At 40.5% G+C, this 19,803-nt stretch overlaps 1 protein-coding gene across 2 annotated transcripts in view; it reads right to left on the bottom strand.

Annotated features, from left to right (window-relative positions):
* The window catches only part of PDE11A (phosphodiesterase 11A), a 482,346-nt gene that overhangs the window by 46,247 nt on the left and 416,296 nt on the right, over positions 1-19,803 (bottom strand). For both annotated transcript variants that reach the window (XM_010382456.1, XM_010382461.1), the window contains 2 exons: positions 8,306-8,383; positions 2,610-2,673 (listed from right to left, as the gene is read on the bottom strand). In XM_010382456.1, the coding sequence (XP_010380758.1) occupies positions 2,610-2,673; positions 8,306-8,383 (142 nt within the window). The remainder of the gene's footprint in view (positions 1-2,609; positions 2,674-8,305; positions 8,384-19,803) is intronic.

Here is a 19,803-nt window from a genome sequence, read left to right as displayed (position 1 = left end):
AAAGCTGACTAAACGTACAAGAGAGTTTTAGTGCTAAAGAAACCCTAAGCCCATGATTACACAAAACAGGTGTTGGAACTTCAACCTTCTTTAGGTGAGAAGAAGGCAGTTTTGACCTCCAGATAAAGCTAAGAAGGGTGATGGGAAAGGAATAATTTCCCGGGGAGGATTGAAAGGTCGAGGGAAAAAGGAACTGGAGAGCATCTCCCAGAGAATCAGGGTCCCCTGCATGGTAGGGCACCCTCACAGTGAGTACCCAGCGGGATTCTGGAGTTGCCATGGACCACTCACCACTCCACATTGCGATGAATATCACTCATCTCTTCCCTTTCTGAATGGGAGTGTTATAATGGATATTTTGTCTTTTCGGTGTATGTTGATGCTGTATTTTGGGTGTGTGTAGGTCTTTAATCTGCATCTAGATCTGTTGTAGAGACTAGCATATATCGCCCAGAGATGCTGGACTTAAGAGCTTGATGCCATGACTGATGGGACATTTGGGTTATCTTTCTTGGAGGAAGGATGGGTATATTTTGTCTGCTGGAGGGAGAATGAATCACAGTTTTGGTGATGAGAAGGGCAAACTCTGGTAGTCACATGCTCACTATTTCTGGCTTTCTCCTTTCTGAGCAAATAGAAGGATGGTACTTCCTGGTTGGGTGGGGTCATGTGACAAGTTCTGGCTGATGAATTGTTGCGGGGAGCATTTAATTGCCAGTGCAAGACCTTCCAGGGCCTCTATCAGAGTGATCTAGGTAGTGGCTGTTCCTTCAGCCCCAATACAGAATAAGGACAAAGTGGCACCTGCCAACCTTAGGTGCCCATGTTCGTGAGCAATTTGTTGTTTAAAGCCACTGAGATTTTGGGTAAAATGGTAACATAGCCTATTCTGTGGATACACTTGCCTCATTTAAAAATGCTGACTGATGCATCCTGTGAAGGAAACCATAAAACACTGCTAAGAATGAAAGCTTTGGAGCCTAACCTGCTAGAATCTATACCTAGCTCCACCACCTACAAGCTGTATAAACTCAGGCTGCTTATCCTTTCTAAGTCTAATTTTTCCCATTTGTGAAATGGGGATAATAACTATATTAGTTTCCTAAGGCTGCTGTAAATTACCACAAAGTTAGTGGCCAAAACGACAGGAGTGTATTCACTCATAGTTCTGGAGGCTGGGAGTTCTACATCAGTTCACCGGGCAGAAATCGAGGTGTCAGCAGGGATGTGCTCCCTCTGGAGGCTCTTGGAGAGAATCCGCTCCTTGCCTCTTCCAGTTTTCCTTTGCTCATGGCTGCATCACTGCAATCTCTGCCTTGTTTTCACATTGCCTTCTCTTCTGAGTGTGTAATTTTCCCCTGCTCCCTCTTATAAGGACACTTGTTATTGGATTTAGGGCACACCTGGATAATCCAAGATCAGTCTGCAGTTGAGATTCTTAATCATATTTGCAAGGATACTCTTTCTTTTGAAGGTAATGTTTACAGGTTCCAGGGATTAGGACCTGATACCTTTGGGTGGCCATTATTCAGCTGAGTACAATTTTAAGGATTAAATGAGATAATATACATGAAACAATCAATAGATATTAGTTATTTATTGATATGGAAATGCATCTTATTTTCCTTAAAATGTCAAGTCTTTTTTTTTTTTTTTTTTTTTTTTTTGAGACGGAGTCTCGCTCTGTCGCCCAGGCTGGAGTGCAGTGGCTGGATCTCAGCTCACTGCAAGCTCCGCCTCCTGGGTTTACGCCATTCTCTCGCCTCAGCCTCCCTGAGTAGCTGGGACTACAGGCGCCCGCCACCTCGCCCGGCTAATTTTTGGTATTTTTTTAGTAGAGACAGGGTTTCACCGTGTTAGCCAGGATGGTCTTGATCTCCCGACCTCATGATCCGCCCGTCTCGGCCTCCCAAAGTGCTGGGATTACAGGCTTGAGTCACCGCACCCGGCCAATGTCAAGTCTTTAGATGCCAAGTTACTGTTTTTGACCCCACACTGTAGGTGCATAATAAAACGTACATAATGATTAACCTCTAAATACTATCAGCAATCCACAATCTTAAGTTGGGTAGTTACTTAAATTGAAAACTGTTCTTATAGAACTAATGCTTTGTGGCAGAGAAATCAGATAGGTGGTAAAAGCATGGTTTGTTTTTCTGCAAATTAAATTGGATACTGCATATTTTGACCACAGAGCTTTCTGATATCTAAATAATATTTAAAAAGAAAAATATAATTTCCTTTTTGCCTCCTTTTATTTTCAGATATAAAAAAACAAGACCTTGTGCTAAGACATGATTATCTTGCCAAAAATCCTATCTTTGAAACTCTTGCCTTAATGGTCAATGTATTATTCAGATTTAGCACATGAAAAATATCTTACAGAGTCGGAAATATTATTGCTTGGTGAAAGCACGATAAAAAAAAAAAAAAGGGCTGTGCAGTAAACTATGTCGTGCCTAAGCCTCCTGCTATTTTTTACACCATGTTAATACTGATGCAAATTGACTAGGGTTTCAGTGCCTGGTAGTCTGGGCTCTGGGAATATTGTGTCCCCCTTACCCCCCCAGTCCCTCCTCTGCTGAGCGCTGCCATTAATCACCACTTGCCTGTCTCGAGATCTCCCACGGTTTGGTCACGGCTCCAAGGTCACAGGCTGTCATTAACATTGATCTGAAAAACAGAACCAAACAAAACAGCCTGAATAATCTTTTGTTGCATTCCTAAACAAACCCATCCTAGATACATAAATAAATAAAATAAAATGGAAACGAGGCCAGCTCACATCTTCCTTTCTTCAACAAGGGGCAGCACTGTTTATAGTCCCTGTGTTCAGCATCTCCATCATGTGGCCACGCTGCTTAGGAAGACAAAGCTCTCACACATCCTCCGGTGGCCCTTTTGTTTTGTCTGTAGCAAATCAAGGAAAGCAAAGCACTACTTTCTCTACACCTGAGCTAAGCAAGCTCTGCTTAAAATAATTTATAATGGACAACGTTGTTCGTTTTTTTTAAACTATAAGCAAGAGAATCAGTATATAACACTATATACATGGCTGATGAAACTACTTACCAACTTATCATTGATTGATGGGAACGAAAGAAAACCCACACCAAAGAGGCAAGGCACATGCCACATAAGGGGCTCCTTCATTTTCATCTGCTCTATAGAGCTAAGATTTATGGGCAAGAGCCATATCGTTTCACTCCAGTTTACTACCTGGCTCCAACCATGGTTTACAAGCATTATGAAGAAGAAACATACTCAGCTCCAGCTTTCATTAATTTGGGCACATAAGAAAGCACAGGAATGGTCTGAATCAGAGTTCTGAGGGGCAGGATTAACTATAATTCACACTGAACCATGGAAACACGGGGAACAATTCAAATTGTAGATAGCTCTGGTGCTTATATATAATTTAATGTGGTGGGAGGAGGAAAAATAAGGCACACTCTGTCCCAAATCTACTTTCTTGGTGCTGAAAACCAGCAGAATGTGATGAAAAGTAACATAGGATTTGAGCTGGGGAACCACATCTTGGCTAACTGCTTTTGGAAGAAAGGGGTATGCAGCCAAAGGTCAGAGGGCTGTCCTGATGTCGGGTGTTAACATTTCATACCCTCCCAGATCTAATGCCTTGGAAACATGTCTGCTGCCCAGATGGCAGAGCATGCTTAGATGGCAGGGGGATCCCCCACAGGAAACCCCTCCAGGGAACAAGGCAGAGTCACACATAGCAATAGGTCATTCAAGTCACAACCAGGCGGCACCGGCATCAGCAGCCCTCTCGACCCAAGCAGCACTGATGAAACCTCTAATTCCAAACATCCCTGTGTTAAGCACTACGCAAAGGGAGACACATCAGCCTATTCATTTTTGACCTTCTGTATCGGGCATTTCTACACAGCTTACTGTGTGTCTGCCTCTGTACTAAGTGCTTTACTAACCAACTGCTAACTAAACTACTAACTAAATGAATTGTCATTACCACCCCAGAGGTAGTTGCTATTATCCTTATTTTACAGATAAGTAAACAGAAGCACGCAGACATTAAGTCATTTTACCTTCCCAAGGTGAGTAAAGAATTCAGGATTCTGTGCCTATCACAAAGCTACCAGATGCCCTCTTGCTACACATGGATGCTGTCAGTACTGGAGGGGGACAAGACTGGCTAAAGCATTGGATTTCTCAGCATCTCTCCTGCACAGCAAATAATCTCTGTGAAGTTGCCTATTTGTATCATAATGTGGATAATTACTTAGGTTCTGTTCAATTGGTAATTTGAAACTTACTCCTCAAATGCATATCAGTTGATCAACAAGTTTATTGAATATCTGATGATAATTCTAATAGCTACCACTTATTGGGAAGCCTGCACAGGGTGATTGACTCAGTCTCTATATGTGGTAGCAATACTATTATCTCTTATTTACAGATAAAAAAATAAGGTTCAGAAAGGTTAGGTAACTTGCCCCAGGTTGTACAGTTAGGAAGTGTCAAAGCTAGGATTGGAATCCTTTGTCTGACAGAAGAATCTCTACTTCAATGAATACAGGGGAGCAGGAAGTCCACACAGAGAAGGGATACCGGAGAGGCTGAGAGGTAGGATGGGTGGAGTGGCTGCAACCTTTGTCCATCTGGCACTGGAGAGTCAGCTAAGGCTGGGGACTCACAAGGGACCTGAACAGACCTTTAGGGAGGAAACTTTAGGTGGTGGATGTGAGGATGGTTTGAAGAAGGAGAGGGTGGAAGGAGGGAGACTCATTGGAGACATAAATTGACAAAAGCCTAAAACAAGGAAGGGAGAGTGGGAAGGAAGAGTGCAGGAGATACAGGGATGGAAGATTGCAAAGGAAGAACTGAAGAGAACAAATGAGCAGTTCTATCTTATTTTTTAGATTAAGGCTCTTCAAGAAGTGAAAGATCTTTTTGAGAGTAAGAGACCAGGGAGAGAGTTTCTACCAACTGTTTTAGACTGAGGTCCCTATAATTCTAGTTCAATTTACAGTGAGTTAACATACCTCTCCTCTATATGCCAAAATTATTTCAATAATCATCGTGTGACAATCATTATCTTCTTGATTTGTTCTGTAGTTGTAAAACAATTTAAAATGAACAAATTTTAATGTTAAAGATGTATTCAAATTGAGTAAAAAGATTTTGTGTACAGACCGAAATTTGTACTTGCCAAACAAAAATACGACACTTTGCAGTTTGCACTTCCTTTCACTGTTTTAAATTTTAAACATGAATAAAACCCATGAATGATCACATAAAATGACAGAATGAAAGTATCTCAAGTTATGTGTCTTCATATTTACCATCACTGTGCTATCATTGTTTATTCTGAATATAGTCTTTAAAAGCAGGAATATAGTTCTGCAAGGTTGGAAACACAAACGACAGCCAGAGAGTTTGAGAGGTTCTGAACAATTAGGAACTTACTATTGAAAGTATGTAGCTGCATCCACCTACGTCAGGAGCCAGCTGTATGCCTGGGCATTCTTAGAATTAACTTACGTTACGTGTGCAAATAAAGGATAAATAATAAATGTGCTGATTTGAAGCTTTCATATCAATTATTTTTTATCTTAACAGTAACCTCAGCAATTGTTTCAAATTTAGACCAACAAAAGACATTTCTTAGGAGGTATATCTCACCATTGACTATTTAGAATTGCTGACACATGGTGATAATAAAAAGCAGACTGACTTTTAGTTGGTTTTATTACTATTTTAAAATTCTCTACAGATGGTGCTCCCTTAGAGCACCACCCTTGGTGCAAGGTGGTCAGAGCGTAACCATGAAATGGGGGAGGGAGGGCAGATGAGGGGAGAGGGGAGAACCCGGAGCACCTCCATTTTATGTACCATGCTTCCAAATAAGATATTTCTTCCACACGGGGTTCCTTGTCAAAAAAGTTTGAAAATCTCTGTAGGAAAATATCTAGTAGAGAAACTGAATGAGAACTGGCATTTCAGGAAAAGAGCTCAGAAGAGAGGCTAAGCCCAAGAAAAGGGCTGGGAGTCATTTGAGAAGAGATAGTAGTGACACTAGAAGGATGCTGAGGAAAAAGAGAAGAGAATAAAAAATACATCCCTGGGGGACAGTTCTGTTTAGGGCTAGAAAAAGACTAAGGGCCGGGCGCGGTGGCTGAAGCCTGTAATCCCAGCACTTTGGGAGGCCGAGACGGGCGGATCACGAGGTCAGGAGATCGAGACCATCCTGGCTAACACGGTGAAACCCCGTCTCTACTAAAAAAAATACAAAAAGCTAGCCGGGCGAGGTGGCGGGCGTCTGTAGTCCCAGCTACTCGGGAGGCTGAGGCAGGAGAATGGCGTAAAGCCGGGAGGCGGAGCTTGCAGTGAGCTGAGATCCGGCCACTGCACTCCAGCCCCGGGCGACAGAGCAAGACTCCGTCTCAAAAAAAAAAAAAAAAAAAAAAAGAAAAAGACTAAGAAGGAAAGAGTCAGAAAGAAAGAGAATCCAGAAGCATATATAGCATTGCAGAATCCAAGGCTGGAGAGGGTTTTAAGAAAAGAGAGGCCAACTCAATTAGGGGCTATAAAGAGATCAGGAAGCTGAAGAAAACAAAGATTGCAGCATTTAATACTTGGAAGGTGACTGTGATTCAACAGAAGCAGAAATCACATAGTACAGACTTAATTCCTCAGTAACGAATGGGTAAATATTCTGTGTTATATCTGTATTTTGGAATACTGTGCAATGATAAAAGATGATGAGGTAAAAACATGTTAAGAATTCCAAACCATGTAGTAGAGTGGAAAACCAGGTTCACATTGGTATATAAATATACAATTTATGTTAAAATAGACAATCAAAATACACACTAAACAGTATTTTTCCTAAGGGTACATATGTATGTAAGTGCTTTGGAAATGGTCTGGAAAAACACAATACACTAATAACAAAATACAGCTGTGCAACCAGTATGGGAACTGGGGGTTGAGCTCAAAGGAGATCTGGGGGCTTATTAGCAGTGTTTTGATTTGTTACAGAAAATATATATTCATATAATTACTTATGGAATTAAAAATTATACAAAAAGAAAGAAATTGCCTTGCAAGAAATTAGGAAGTGTGGAGTGAAGTGTGGGAGTGAAGGGAAGGAGAAAACTATGATGGGACCTGGAGAAAAGGCAGCCTGTAGGGATGACTTTTTGACTGGGGAGGCAGAAGTGTGTTTTTAGGTCTAGAAATGTCATGATGAATAAAATAGATTTTGAAAATGGAAGCCAAAGGAGCATGATTGATAGAGCCAGGTTGCGGTAGGGGGTGGAGGGTGGGGAGGTGGAGGAAATAGAATTAGGGCACCAGTGGAGGGGCTGGTCTTGAAGATGAAAAATGAAGAAAAAGGTCTGTAAAGATAATACAGAGGAATGTTAAAGTATAGAGGAAAAAAACTAGAGCCCTCTGAGGAGAGGGCTGCAGGAAGGTGATATGAGGACAGCTACAGAGGGTGGGGCAGGCAGTGGCCTGTGTTCAGAAGATGGTGCCAGAGATTTTATATAGCAGATATGGCAGGACTATGTCAAGGTTTCCGCTTGGGGTAATCCAGTAGTTGCCTGGTTGTGGAGCAGACCCAGTGTGCCCTAACCCTGGCCTCACAAGCTCTCTCAGCAAAACTTAGCAATGTTAGAACAGGAATAAGACAGCAGGAGGTCTGGGGTGGGTGAGGTGGAGAGAGTGGAAGAATGGGGTATGAGAGAAAGAGGGATGGTGCCCAGTCTCTGGAGTGGCTGCAAGAGAGGTTAAATTCTGCCCCATAAACATAGTGTGTTGCTACTGTCCTTTCTAAACAACTTGGAAGATGTTCCAGGCAAAGGCTAGAACAGCCTTCTTATCTCCACCTCCAATATTGTTCTGATTGGTTTTCTATCCGCAATGCCTATTGTCTCTAAAGAAAAGCAAAAGTTACTCCCCACTTCCTTTGTGCTATGTAACTCTGATTTCTAGGGTACAAAAATCCCTTCTCCACCCAACTTGCACCCCAGCTTCTCCAGAAAACAGAAGAAATCGTGGCTTGCCAAAACTGAACTAATTTGAACTTCATTTTCTAAATTTGATGGCAGATTTTTTGGAGAAGAGACAAAAATATAATACATTATAAGATGAAAAGACATTCTCAATAATTTCTCTAGTTATCCAACTGATCTCTGAATATTTTGAATGTAAGCTAAGATTTGTTACTTTAAAAATCACTTCTATGCTCTTAGCACTGTCAGAAAAGCATGGCTAAATGTCCAAATAATGAAGAAACACATAAACAAGAGCTTTTTCTTACCGAAATACATCACGGTGGTTTTTGATGTTCCAATCGTATTCTCCTTTACTGACAAGTTCAAAGAATTCAGTTCTCCTCCTGCAGGAAAATCAAATGAAGAAAGAAAGAAAAAAAAACTGGAATGAGATTTCCCAGTCTGTGGGGTGACATAAATACATTTATGGGAAAAACATAAGACCACCTGAACCGAGTAACTTAATATTTGAAATCATGAGGCTAAAGCACTATCAGAATAAATCACTTTCTAAAAAATGTTGAGGCTTCAAGGAAAAGCCACAATCATTTCTGAATGTATTTACAACAGAGGAGATTATAGAGCCATAAAACAGAAAACAATGTGGTGCGGCATTTAGGATTATGTGCTCTGAAGCCCTTGTGACACTTACTGAAAGTCAGAGAAGGGAGGCAAGGACAAATAAAAAGTGGGAACAACTCTAGAATGTTCTTTTATCATCCAACAAAGAATTGAGCTGTATGATGATCCAAGATAAGATAAACTCCCTGGTAGTAAATTCAAGATAAATATATTTTTTTCCAGGTTAGAAAATAACTATTTCACCATTTCAGTGCTTAAACGCATAGACTATGAAGTCTGTAACCATGTTTAAACACTCGCTCAGCAACTCACTTGCTGCACAACTTTGGAAAGTTAATTAAACCCTCTAAGTCTCAATTTCCTAATCTCTAACATGGGGGTTTTGGTTGCTAACTCAGAGTTACTGTGAGGATTAAATGAATGACATGTGGAAAGCATGTAGCATAGTGTCTGAACATTTTAAGTGCTTGACACTGTAAACCGAAAATAAAATTCTAAGCCCCCAACCAAATAAATGGACTTCTCCTCTTGGCCACGGGCATTCCTAAATTAACCTGAAACTCTAGTTCAGGCCATGATGGGAAGTGGGAGTTGGACATGCCTCATTATTCCTTCCTCCCTTTTGCAATTCAGATACAGCTGACCAGCATTAACATTAAAACAGAGACCTTAAGACTGACAAAGCAGACTCTTTATAGCAATAAGATACCAACATGACAGATAACAGGCCATAAAAGAAATCAAAGTATTTTATCCCAGAATAGATTTATTTGACATATTTTGAAATGGCCTTACAGAGCTGTCTCTTGTGGAGAAAATCTACATTCTGTAGAGAATCCCCTTCCCTTTCCAGGTCTTTTTCCTAATCTAGAAGAGAATTAAGTAAGAGCACCTTTTAAAGTCTGATAAGAAACATTTACAATTTATTCTCTTTGAAGGCTGCTACAGGAGGCTTCATCTGCATAACAAAAACATTTGTCTCCACAACCCCTTATCTTAACCCAGACACTCCCTTCTGTTGATAGCAGGTCTTTAGATAAACCCTTTCAACTAACTGCCCATCAGGAAATCTTTGAATCCACCTATGACCTGGAAGCCACTCCCTCCTAAAAGTTGTTCTGCCTTTCCTGACTGAACCAACATACATCATACATGTACTGATTGATGTCTTATGTCTTCCTAAAACATATAAAACCAAGCTGTAGTCCAACCACCTTGGGCATATGTTCTCAGGACTTCCTGAGTCTATGTCACGGGTATGTCCTTAACCTTGGCAAAATAAACTTCTAAATTGATTGAGACCTGTCACAGACACTTTTTGGTTTATAACTCACACATACAGCCATGGAAATTCATTTGGAGATGTATAGATATGGAAAAGACAAGAAAAGAATATTTTAGTTAGATGATTTTCATTTTTAGTGAGAAAAGGAAAAAAAGAGGACATCACCATTTTGATTTAAGAATCACTTCCCAAGTTTTCATCCTCTTGGCACTTGCTAATGAGAGAATATTTAAAAGATCCTAACACACCATTTCCCAAAGTGCATCTCTCAAAATGCTAGTCTTAAGAGGTGCTCCATGTGAAGACGTTCCTGGCCAAGTAGGTTTGAGAAATGCTGCCCTTAATATACCTCTCTTGGAGACCCCATCCATATTAACCTTTGAAGTCTCTGAGAAATATGGAGGTAGAAAAGCCTGTTTAACCTCATTTCACCCCAAAATTCCACATAGTACTGATGTTTCAAAAACTACACTTCGGAAAATACCACCATGACATATAATTTATGGTAGAAATCAGACTAGGATCTCAGAAACTTAGTGCTGACCTGCTGTACTGGGGGACAAAGGACAAGAGGTTGAGAACAACTGGCTCCACTGTGTCTGGTCTGGGGTGCTCATCACCAACTGACCAACTGTGTGGATTTCTTGCCAATGGGTCAGACTAACTACTAAAATTACTTGGAAGGAGACAGGTCAGGAAGACAAATGTATAGCTCACTTCTGTATTAGAGACACAAAGACAGGTCCTGGATCTATCCTTTCAAGATGATGCAGGTCAAGGCCATACTAGGCCATACTACATACAGCATGGAAGAATCTCCAAGACAACCTTACAGCAGCTGGCGAGATGGCATAGCCCAATTACATAGAAGGGCTCAGGAACGCCTTCTGCTTTGGGTGGGCAAGTGTATACATTTCTTTTCTTCATATAACTTTCTTATCTTCTTCACTTGACCCATTCCATTCTTCATGACCAATGGTCATGCCTTTTTCATATTACTGAGACAGCCAAGTAAAAAGGGCTCCCTGGACAATCTCCAACTGGCCTGTGCACTGGGAGGATGGGTAAGGCCTCAGGAAGTTTGTGCTGTTTGCAGTAGGGAGGAGCCTGGCCCCTTCTGTTCCCACGTGGGAACCTGGGATTCAGTCTGTGAGATGGGGGCCTGTTAACAGGAACCTTTTTGCTTTGCTGAGAGTCTTTTTCCTTTTTGCCCAATAAATTCCATAACCTCTCACTCTTCAAAGTGTCTGCTTGCCTAATCTTTCCTCGTCGTGTGACAAGAACCCAGTTTTTTCTACAACATTACCATCACTGACTGTGAAGTGAAATAGAAAGGGAAGTGGTGGAGTGCAAAGAGCCCAGGTTTGGACCTGCACTGACCTGGGCTTAATGCTGACTGTATCTTATTAGCTGTGTGATCTTGGGTGAGTGACTTCACATTGCTGAGCCTCAGTTTCCAGCTTTGTAATGAGAAATTGAGATAAGGTGCACTAAACATTTGGCCCTGTTAGATCCTCAATACCTGAAGCTATGGTTAATTTGTAAACAATATTAATACTATTACTGCCAACAATAATACACAGTGGACTAACTGGACTAATGGAGATCTAACAGTTTGCCCAGTTTTCTCCTCTCACTACATAGAAATTCATCTTTTTTTCAAATTATTATGAAGTCCAACAAGTATTTATTGAACATCTACTCTGTACCAAGTCTTTATTAGGCTTTACGGTCACAAGATAATTGGGGGTTACTTTCAAATGTCTCTGAGTTTAGCCAGGGCTACCAACAAATAAATAGATAATTCCCTCTTTAAATGTAATATTAATGAGAAAAATAATACTGGGACTAGAGTGAGCTGAGAGAGGCACTCGCTTGGGGCACAAAACTGAAGTGGGTGCCAAAAAACTTACTTATCAAGATAAATATTTTAATGCGATATTTAACAAAATAAAAATAAATGCAAAAAATCCATAATGAACACAACAACAAAATTCCAAATAAAGACAAGATCTGAACTTGCACTTGAACCACTCACCTCACTTGCTTCACCCTAGTTCCAGCCCTGATGAGGATGATATTCACTGGGTCTTTACTGTGTTCCTGGCAGACTTGCTGGGGTCTGGCACTCACTACTCACATGACTGATCTTGAGTAGGTTACTTAACCTTGCTGGGCCTCCGTTTTCTTATTAGTAAAAGAGTTATAGTAATGGGATCTACGTTGTAGGGTTGGTGGGAGGACCATATGAAATGATTTATGTAAAACACTTTAGCAGATTGCCTGGCAAAATTAGGTTATCAGTAAGGACTCGTTACTGTGATTAAGCTCAGAAGGGTGAGTACCTGGCTCAAGGTTTCACAGATGGTGAGTGGCAGAGCTGGGATACAAACACAACAGGTTAAAATAACAGCTGTCCCAAGCAGCTAAGATACATTCAGGGTGTCCTTGGAGCACAGAGGAAGGCACTTCGCTTGGCTGGGAGGATCCTGGAGGATTGTGAAAGACTTCCTGAAAGCTTGTCAGCCATCATCCTTGTCATCACATGCTCCTGGGTGGCCATTTCAATTCTATGAGTTATTCCAAGAAATTGCTAGAATGCAAGCTTCATGAGGACAAAGGCTTGGCCCACTTTTGTTCACTTCTGCCCCTCAATACCTACAACAATGCCCGACATGTAATAGAAGCTCAATAAATATTTGTTGAATTGATGAAAGAATGAGAATGATTATCTCAGAAAGCTAATCATTAAACAAACAAACTCTTTAAACACTGGTTTCACCTAGATCCTAATTTTTCTAGGGGCTTCCAGTTGCCATTTGGAGAGATTGAAGTAAGTAAACAACACAAAATCTATTCAAGAAAAGCCCTGTCAGATTCTTGCAGAGTAGATTCTAACTTGAACCAAATGGGCAACATAACAAGCTGTAGGAAGTAAGAACACCATTTCCATCCAATATCTGACTCCCTTCCACTGACTATTGTTGTATCTGCCCACAGTGTGTGCACTATAGGGAACATAACATCTTTGATGCAGAGTGAAAACATGTTCCCTGGGTGCCTAACTCATTGCAGAAAACAAATTCCTTTCTTTCTTTTTTTTTGAGATGGAGTTTCGCTCTTGTTGCCCAGGCTGGAGTGCAGTGTCGTGATCTTGGCTCACTGGTTCTGAGGCGCGATCTGCCTCCCAGGTTCAAGCGATTCTCCTGCCTCAGCCTCCCGAGTAGCTGGGATTACAGGCATACACCACCAGGCCTGGCTAATTTTGTATTTTTAGTAGAGATGGGGTTTCTCCATGTTGGTCAGGCCGGTCTCGAACTTCCAACCTCAGGTCATCTGCCCACCTCAGCTTCCCAAAGTGATGGGATTCCAGGTGTGAGTCATCGTGCCCGGCCCAAATTCCTTTCTTTAAAAAATACAAATCTGTGATATGACAATCAAACAGCATCACGAGAATAAATTCCCCAATGACAGAAATTTTAACAGCTAGACTTGCTGGTGTGAAAGTCTTAACAGAATCAAAATCAGTCATAGACTTCACATCACATTAGCAATGCTAGGACAAAAGGAAACATCCACTATTCCTCGGGGACAGTGAGAGGAGTCTTTTTGTCAGATATATCAAAACGTAGCATACTAATTTGATTCTTCCTTCACAGACAAAAGGATGGCTGCTTCATGATAGGTTCTATTTACTCTGTTGTCCCAAGGTTTGATTATGTTCTTAGGAGATAATAGGAATCTTTCTGGATAATAGGAATCATGAGGAACTGATTGTATACTTGTATACTTTTGTCAAGAAAAACATGAGAGGCCAGGCATAGTGGCTCATGCCTGTAATCCCAGCACTTTGGAGGGCCAAGGTAGGAGGATTGCTTGATCCCAGTAGTTTGCTCTTTACTCTGTTCAATCTATATACTCTGTTTAATAAGCCTTAGAAACAAGGTGGGATTCCATCTCTACAAAAAATACGAAAATTAGCCATGTTTGGTGGCACGCGCCTGTAGTCTCAGCTACTAGGGAGACTGAGGTGGGAGGATGAATTGGGCCTGAGAAGTCAAGGCTGCAGTGAGCTGTGATCATGGTACTGCACTCCAGCCTGGGCAAGAGAGTGAGACTCTGTTTGAAAAAAAAAAGAAAAGAAAAGTCTAGTCACTGGTGGAACCATGTGTAACACATCTGGTAATGCATTTAGTCACATATTAAATAGCCAAAGAGATATTTTAAAGTTTAAATCAAAGTACATTTAAATTTTTTTTTTTTTTTTTTTTTGGAGATGGAGTTTTGCTCTTGTTGCCCACGCTGGAATGTAATGGTGTGATCTTGGCTCACCGCAACCTCTGCCTCCTGGGTTCAAGCGATTCTCCTGCCTCAGCCTCCCAAGTAGTTGGGATTACAGGTGGCCACCACCATACCGAGCTAATTTTTTTTAATTTTTAGTAGAGATGGGGTTTCGCTATGTTGGCCAGGCTGGTCTCGAACTCCTGACCTCAGGCGATCCACCCACCTTGGCCTCCTAGAGTGCTGGGATTACAGGCATGAGCCATCACGCCTGGTCACATTTAAATTTTTTTAAAGTTCCTGAAAAAAATCCTTCTTGAAAGATCAGGAGATAGAGTTAATCATTTTCACAAGGCTACAAAAAGGATTTTGAAGTGATGATACGGCAAGATCATGTAATAAATTTATTGTGCATGTTTAATAAATGTAAAAGGTATAAAAATTACACAATGGACACACATAGAGTCTCCATCTACCTCCCTGCCTAGAAATAAAGCCCTGTCAGTGCTGTTGAGGCCCTGTGCACCTCCCAACTGTTGCTTCTGTCTTCTTCCCACCCACCATACAATGACCATTTTCTAAATTTTGTATAAAGCATCATCACATATATCCTTATAATTTTACTAGACAAATTATATATAATATTGCTCTACATGTTTTAAAAGTTTATACAAATAATGTCATCACAGTGTATGCATTCTCTGGCAACTTGCTTTTTCCATTCAATGCTTGTAAGAGTCACCCATGTTGTTATATATAATTCTAGGCCATTCCTTCACACTGATGTATGCTATTTCCATCTATTATTATACCACTGTTTATTTACCCATTTCCTGGATGATGAAAATTTATATTATTTCCAATATTTCTTGCTATTACATACATGTTTCCTTGTGAATTTGTGTGAGTTCTCTCTCTCTCTATGCATATGAATATGTACATGTATATGTAAAAGTGCTGGGTCATAGAATGACTTATTTTCTATGCTTGAGTTTTCATTATAGTTTTAGACTGGTAGGGCTGTTTGGAACTTTTGAGAAAAATCTCGTATTAATTCTCTCATTTTATAGGTGAGGAAACTCAAGGTGAAGGAAGGTGAAGTGACTTGTCCAGGATTCCAGGGCAGTTACAGGAAGATCTAGGTAGATTACAAGTCTCCAGCCTCCCAGTTCTGCCCTCTGAGATAATCTTTGTAAACTATGTGTAGCATAAACCTTTGGGCCAGATAGCTTTTCATGTTGTAAGTGTATGGACAGTGGGGCCAGCAGCCCTCATGTGATGTAACAGCATCACAGGCTGCTGTACCAAGGCAATAACAAGTATCAAGGCAGACATAGACAGGGCTCTTTCCATCATCAATAAGGGGGTGCTCCAAAGAACAACTGCAGATGGCCTGGGCCAGGTTGGTGGTTCACAGCTCCAGGTGATGTATTTCTGACCTTCTCCCTAGTAATAATCATTACAAAGTAACAAGGTGAAATTCACTGTGCTTTTGGGAACAAGTTTGCCCATACAGCTGTTCTGTTAGCATCTAAGTATATATGTGTATATAGATTAAACATAGTAAACAGCATGAACATATGTGAAAGTGTTAGAATCTAAATGTATATGTGTATATAGATTAAACAGAGTAAACAGCATGAACATATGTGAAACTGTTAGAAACAGGGGCATTTTTAGAAGCATGAGACTGCTAAAAAGAATATTTGAAAATCCACAAAATTATACAACACTCGCTGGATCCAGACTTCTTTGTCATGAGGAACTGTATCATTAACTTCTCACACAGATCATGGGGAACCTTGGTTTTCAAGGACAGTGGTAAGTACCTCAGCTAGTGAAAGCAACTTACTGGAAAATCTCATTTATAATCAGATATGTTTTTATTAGGCTTTTATCCTGCTCTCCTGACATATGTTCCACTCAGAAAAATAGCAGTCTTTAAAAAAGCATCATTTGAACAGAACTGCTAAAATTACTTTCAAAAATAATTCTAAAGATTGGTTACCAGTCACCCATCACCACATTGAAAATCTTTCTGGTTTGTAATTTATCTGCAAGGCATCTTTTATTTGTAAAATGAGAAATCACCATTTCTGTGTACATTTTAATCATGGATTTTTTTGCAAATTTATGTATCTATACATGTACTTATGTATACATATTTTTTATCTATCTATTCATCTAACTCCTTCGAATCTACTAAAAGTCCATAAACTTCAGGAAGGTGTTACTGCTGAGGTGGCAAATCATCACTATAACTCTCCTCAGTTTCTTTCTTTCTTTCTCTTTTTTTTTTTTAAGACAGAGTTTCACTCTTGTTGCCTAGGCTGAAGTGCAATGGCGAAATCTTGGCTCACCACAACCTCCGCCTCCCAGGTTCAAGAGATTCTCCTGCCTCAGCCTGCCGAGTAGCTGGAATTATAGGTATGCACCACCACGCCCAACTAATTTTGTATTTTTAGTAGAGATGGGGGTTTTTCCATGTTGGTCAGGCTGGTCTTGAACTCCCGACCTCAGGTGATCTACCTGCCTTGTTCTCCCAAAGTGCTGGGATTACAGGCATGAGCCACTGTGCCCGGCCCGTAACTCTCCTCAATTTTAACTCCAGAGTTGTCAAGCAGGGGTTGCAGGGTGTGCGGATGTGTGGATGGGGTTAGTTGGTGCTTTTGGTCTTCTTACAGCTTGCTCAACAGGCAAATCATACATCTGCAATTAATTGTTACATGCAGATTCTAGAGAGATTTCTGGACTTTTTTTTGCATACAAATATTGGAGGAGAATAGAAAATTAATATACAGATGTTAACTCCAGTTATTACGACTAAAGAAAAAAGTGTTCTATTTAATTTTGAAGTGAATTTTCTCCCTGCTTTAGACTAGCACTGATAATACAAGGGCCCACCAAGAACCTGAGTGAAATGACCTGTTTGATGCTGTGCTGTTGTTGATGGCGCAAATAAAACTGGCAAAATGCAGGAAGTAGAAAGATAAGGATTACTCTAGATGTTGAAAATGGCGGAAGATTAGAGACCACAGGGCCCTAGCAGTCAGTTCAGTCAAACCACAATCACCAGGCAAAGAAACTGTGTAAGCCATGGCTTGACGGGGCGCACTCCAGCTGCTCCTGCATTCACTTTGACACAGCCCTTCGCTGCTGGGTGTTGCTGCCCTCTCTCTTCACCACTGGGCTCTGAGTGCCTGAAGGTAAGAGCCATGTCCTATCTGCTTGTACATTCCCAGCAATTAGCACAGTGCCTGGCACAGAGAAACCATTAAGAAGTGCTAGTTGGATACATTTCTCATTTTTTAGTCAGTTGTGATATCATGTGGATGGGGATATGGAATGAGTATATGGAAAAATGCCTTGAAATATGTCAAGAAATACCAAAATACTTCCTCCATCAACCTACTACAGAGGCTGCTGTCCTAATGTTATAATAATATATAATTTTAATTAGTTAAGTCATCAGGCTCTGTTAAAATATAATAATGTTTGGGATAGAGTAATGGCTTAAGTTCTACCAGTTATTAACACCTTATTACTATCAGTTTGCTTTCATCCTTTCCAATATGGGGTTGGTTGACTGCAGGCAACTGTGGAAGTTGAGAACACTGAACACAGTTGGCTTTTAATAAATATTTGTTGAATGATGAATGAATGTCTGCCTAGCAGTAGAAACATTTGTTGAGTTCCCACTGTAATTTTTTAAAATGAATTGTCTAGATATTAATCTAATTTTTAAAAGAATGGCCAAACTATCACATTGAACAATTTAAAATAGTTTAGTGCATTTTTCTGTCATCATTAGATGCTTTTGAGAAATGCTATTCACTGCATCTCTCTGGAAAGACAAATACAAAGAAACCATCAGACTGGGCATTTTCCATAATTGCTCTAGATGTTGAAAATGGCGGAAGATTAGAGACCACAGGGCCCTAGCAGTCAGTTCAGTCAAACCACAATCGCAAAGAGAAGTGGCAAATTTTCAATTAGAAGATAAGTCTGATTACTTTAGGAAACCAATCTTAAAAGCATCCAGCACCCAAGTGGATTTATAATATCTGAATTATTGGAAAATTATTGGCTTAAATCATGGTCTGAGGCTTTGTGTCATGGAGAACTGATCACAGACAACTTAGTGACTTTGGACAAATTACTCAACCTCTTTAAGCCCAGTTTTCCCTATTTATCAGATGGGGCTAATAATATCTACTTTGCACATTGATATGATAATTCAGTATCAAAAAGTTATTTTGAGAACTCATTATGTCAGGCAGTGTGTCAGGTTTTGTGGGTTCCAAGAGTGAGCTGAAGAGTAAGGTGTCTGCGTTCATGGAGCTTCCATTTCAGTGCTGATACAGGAAGATACTGTAATGCCTAGAATGGTGCTGGGCATGGAGCAGGCACCTAGAGGATGAGATATAGTGTTATGTAATCACAGCCTGTTGAGGATCAATGCTAAACTGTTTATTGCTACCCAATAGCAACAACCCCTGTGACTGTATTAAAGCTAAAGAATTTTCAACCCCTGGTGCACCAGCTTAGCTCAACTGCACACAAGAAGCCTCTAATTGCAGTCTTAGCCCCACCAGATTGAGTACTGCACACCACTGACCTGGAGCCTCCACACCCACCCTGCACTCCCAGTGGTGGGGCCTGGCATTAGTTGAATTGCTAACACTTAGCATGCTGACATGAAGTGTGTTTGGAACTAGCTTTAGACATTTACAGCCTCAAATTTCTGATGTTTCTAATGCCCAAATATTTCCTGGATTGGCCCCAGTTTCCCCTTGAGTACTCTCGGACTATTATATAACTGCAGAGTAACTAAGAACATTTTGGAGTCTAACTACTTGGTTCAAATTCCAGATGTACTATTTAATATTGTGAGCAATTTACTGAATCACTCCAAACCTCACTTTCCTCATGTGTAGTGTGGGGTTAATGCGAAAAGAAAAACAGCTCAGAGCAGTCTGAGCTCCTTGCAGGCCCAGAGAGTCATGAGTATGGGACTTCAGTCACGCTCCCCACTCCCCTAACCCATGCTTGGGGGCCACTGTTGAAAGTCATTTTGTTTCTGACTAGCTGCCTCACCCACTATCTTCATGTTCCTAGAATTTGTGATACAAGAGACAATGTAACAAAGCCAATCAATAGCTTATGTTATGTTAATGTAAATTCTTGGTAAACAATGCAGGAATTGTCTTTTCTTTCCTTTTGAAAATCCACTTGTAGCTGCTGCTAACTGGACTGTATATTCAGGGCAACTTGAATCCATGCTCCTGGCTTGCAGTCCTCAATCTTGGCCCAAATAAACTCCCTACTTATATTAATTTTGCCACAGCTTCTTTCTTTTAGGTTGACATTAATAATAGTACCTATTTTAATAGGACTGCTTTCACTGTTGAATGGCATAACGTATATATAAAGGTCCTAAGTAAGCACTCAAAAAATATTAGTTGTTGTTTTTATTATTAATAGTGGAAGGTACATAGGTCATCTTTGTAGATATACATGCAGATAAATAGTACGGGACATTTGTACCATCCCTTTGAAGTTATAACATTTGTAATTTTAGATCTCTCTGTCCACTCCAACAAGCATCATCTTTTA

Source organism: Rhinopithecus roxellana, chromosome 14 (assembly GCF_007565055.1).
Source record: "Rhinopithecus roxellana isolate Shanxi Qingling chromosome 14, ASM756505v1, whole genome shotgun sequence".
Taxonomy (NCBI): Eukaryota; Metazoa; Chordata; class Mammalia; order Primates; family Cercopithecidae; genus Rhinopithecus; species Rhinopithecus roxellana.
This window is presented reverse-complemented; position numbering and strand designations above follow the sequence as displayed.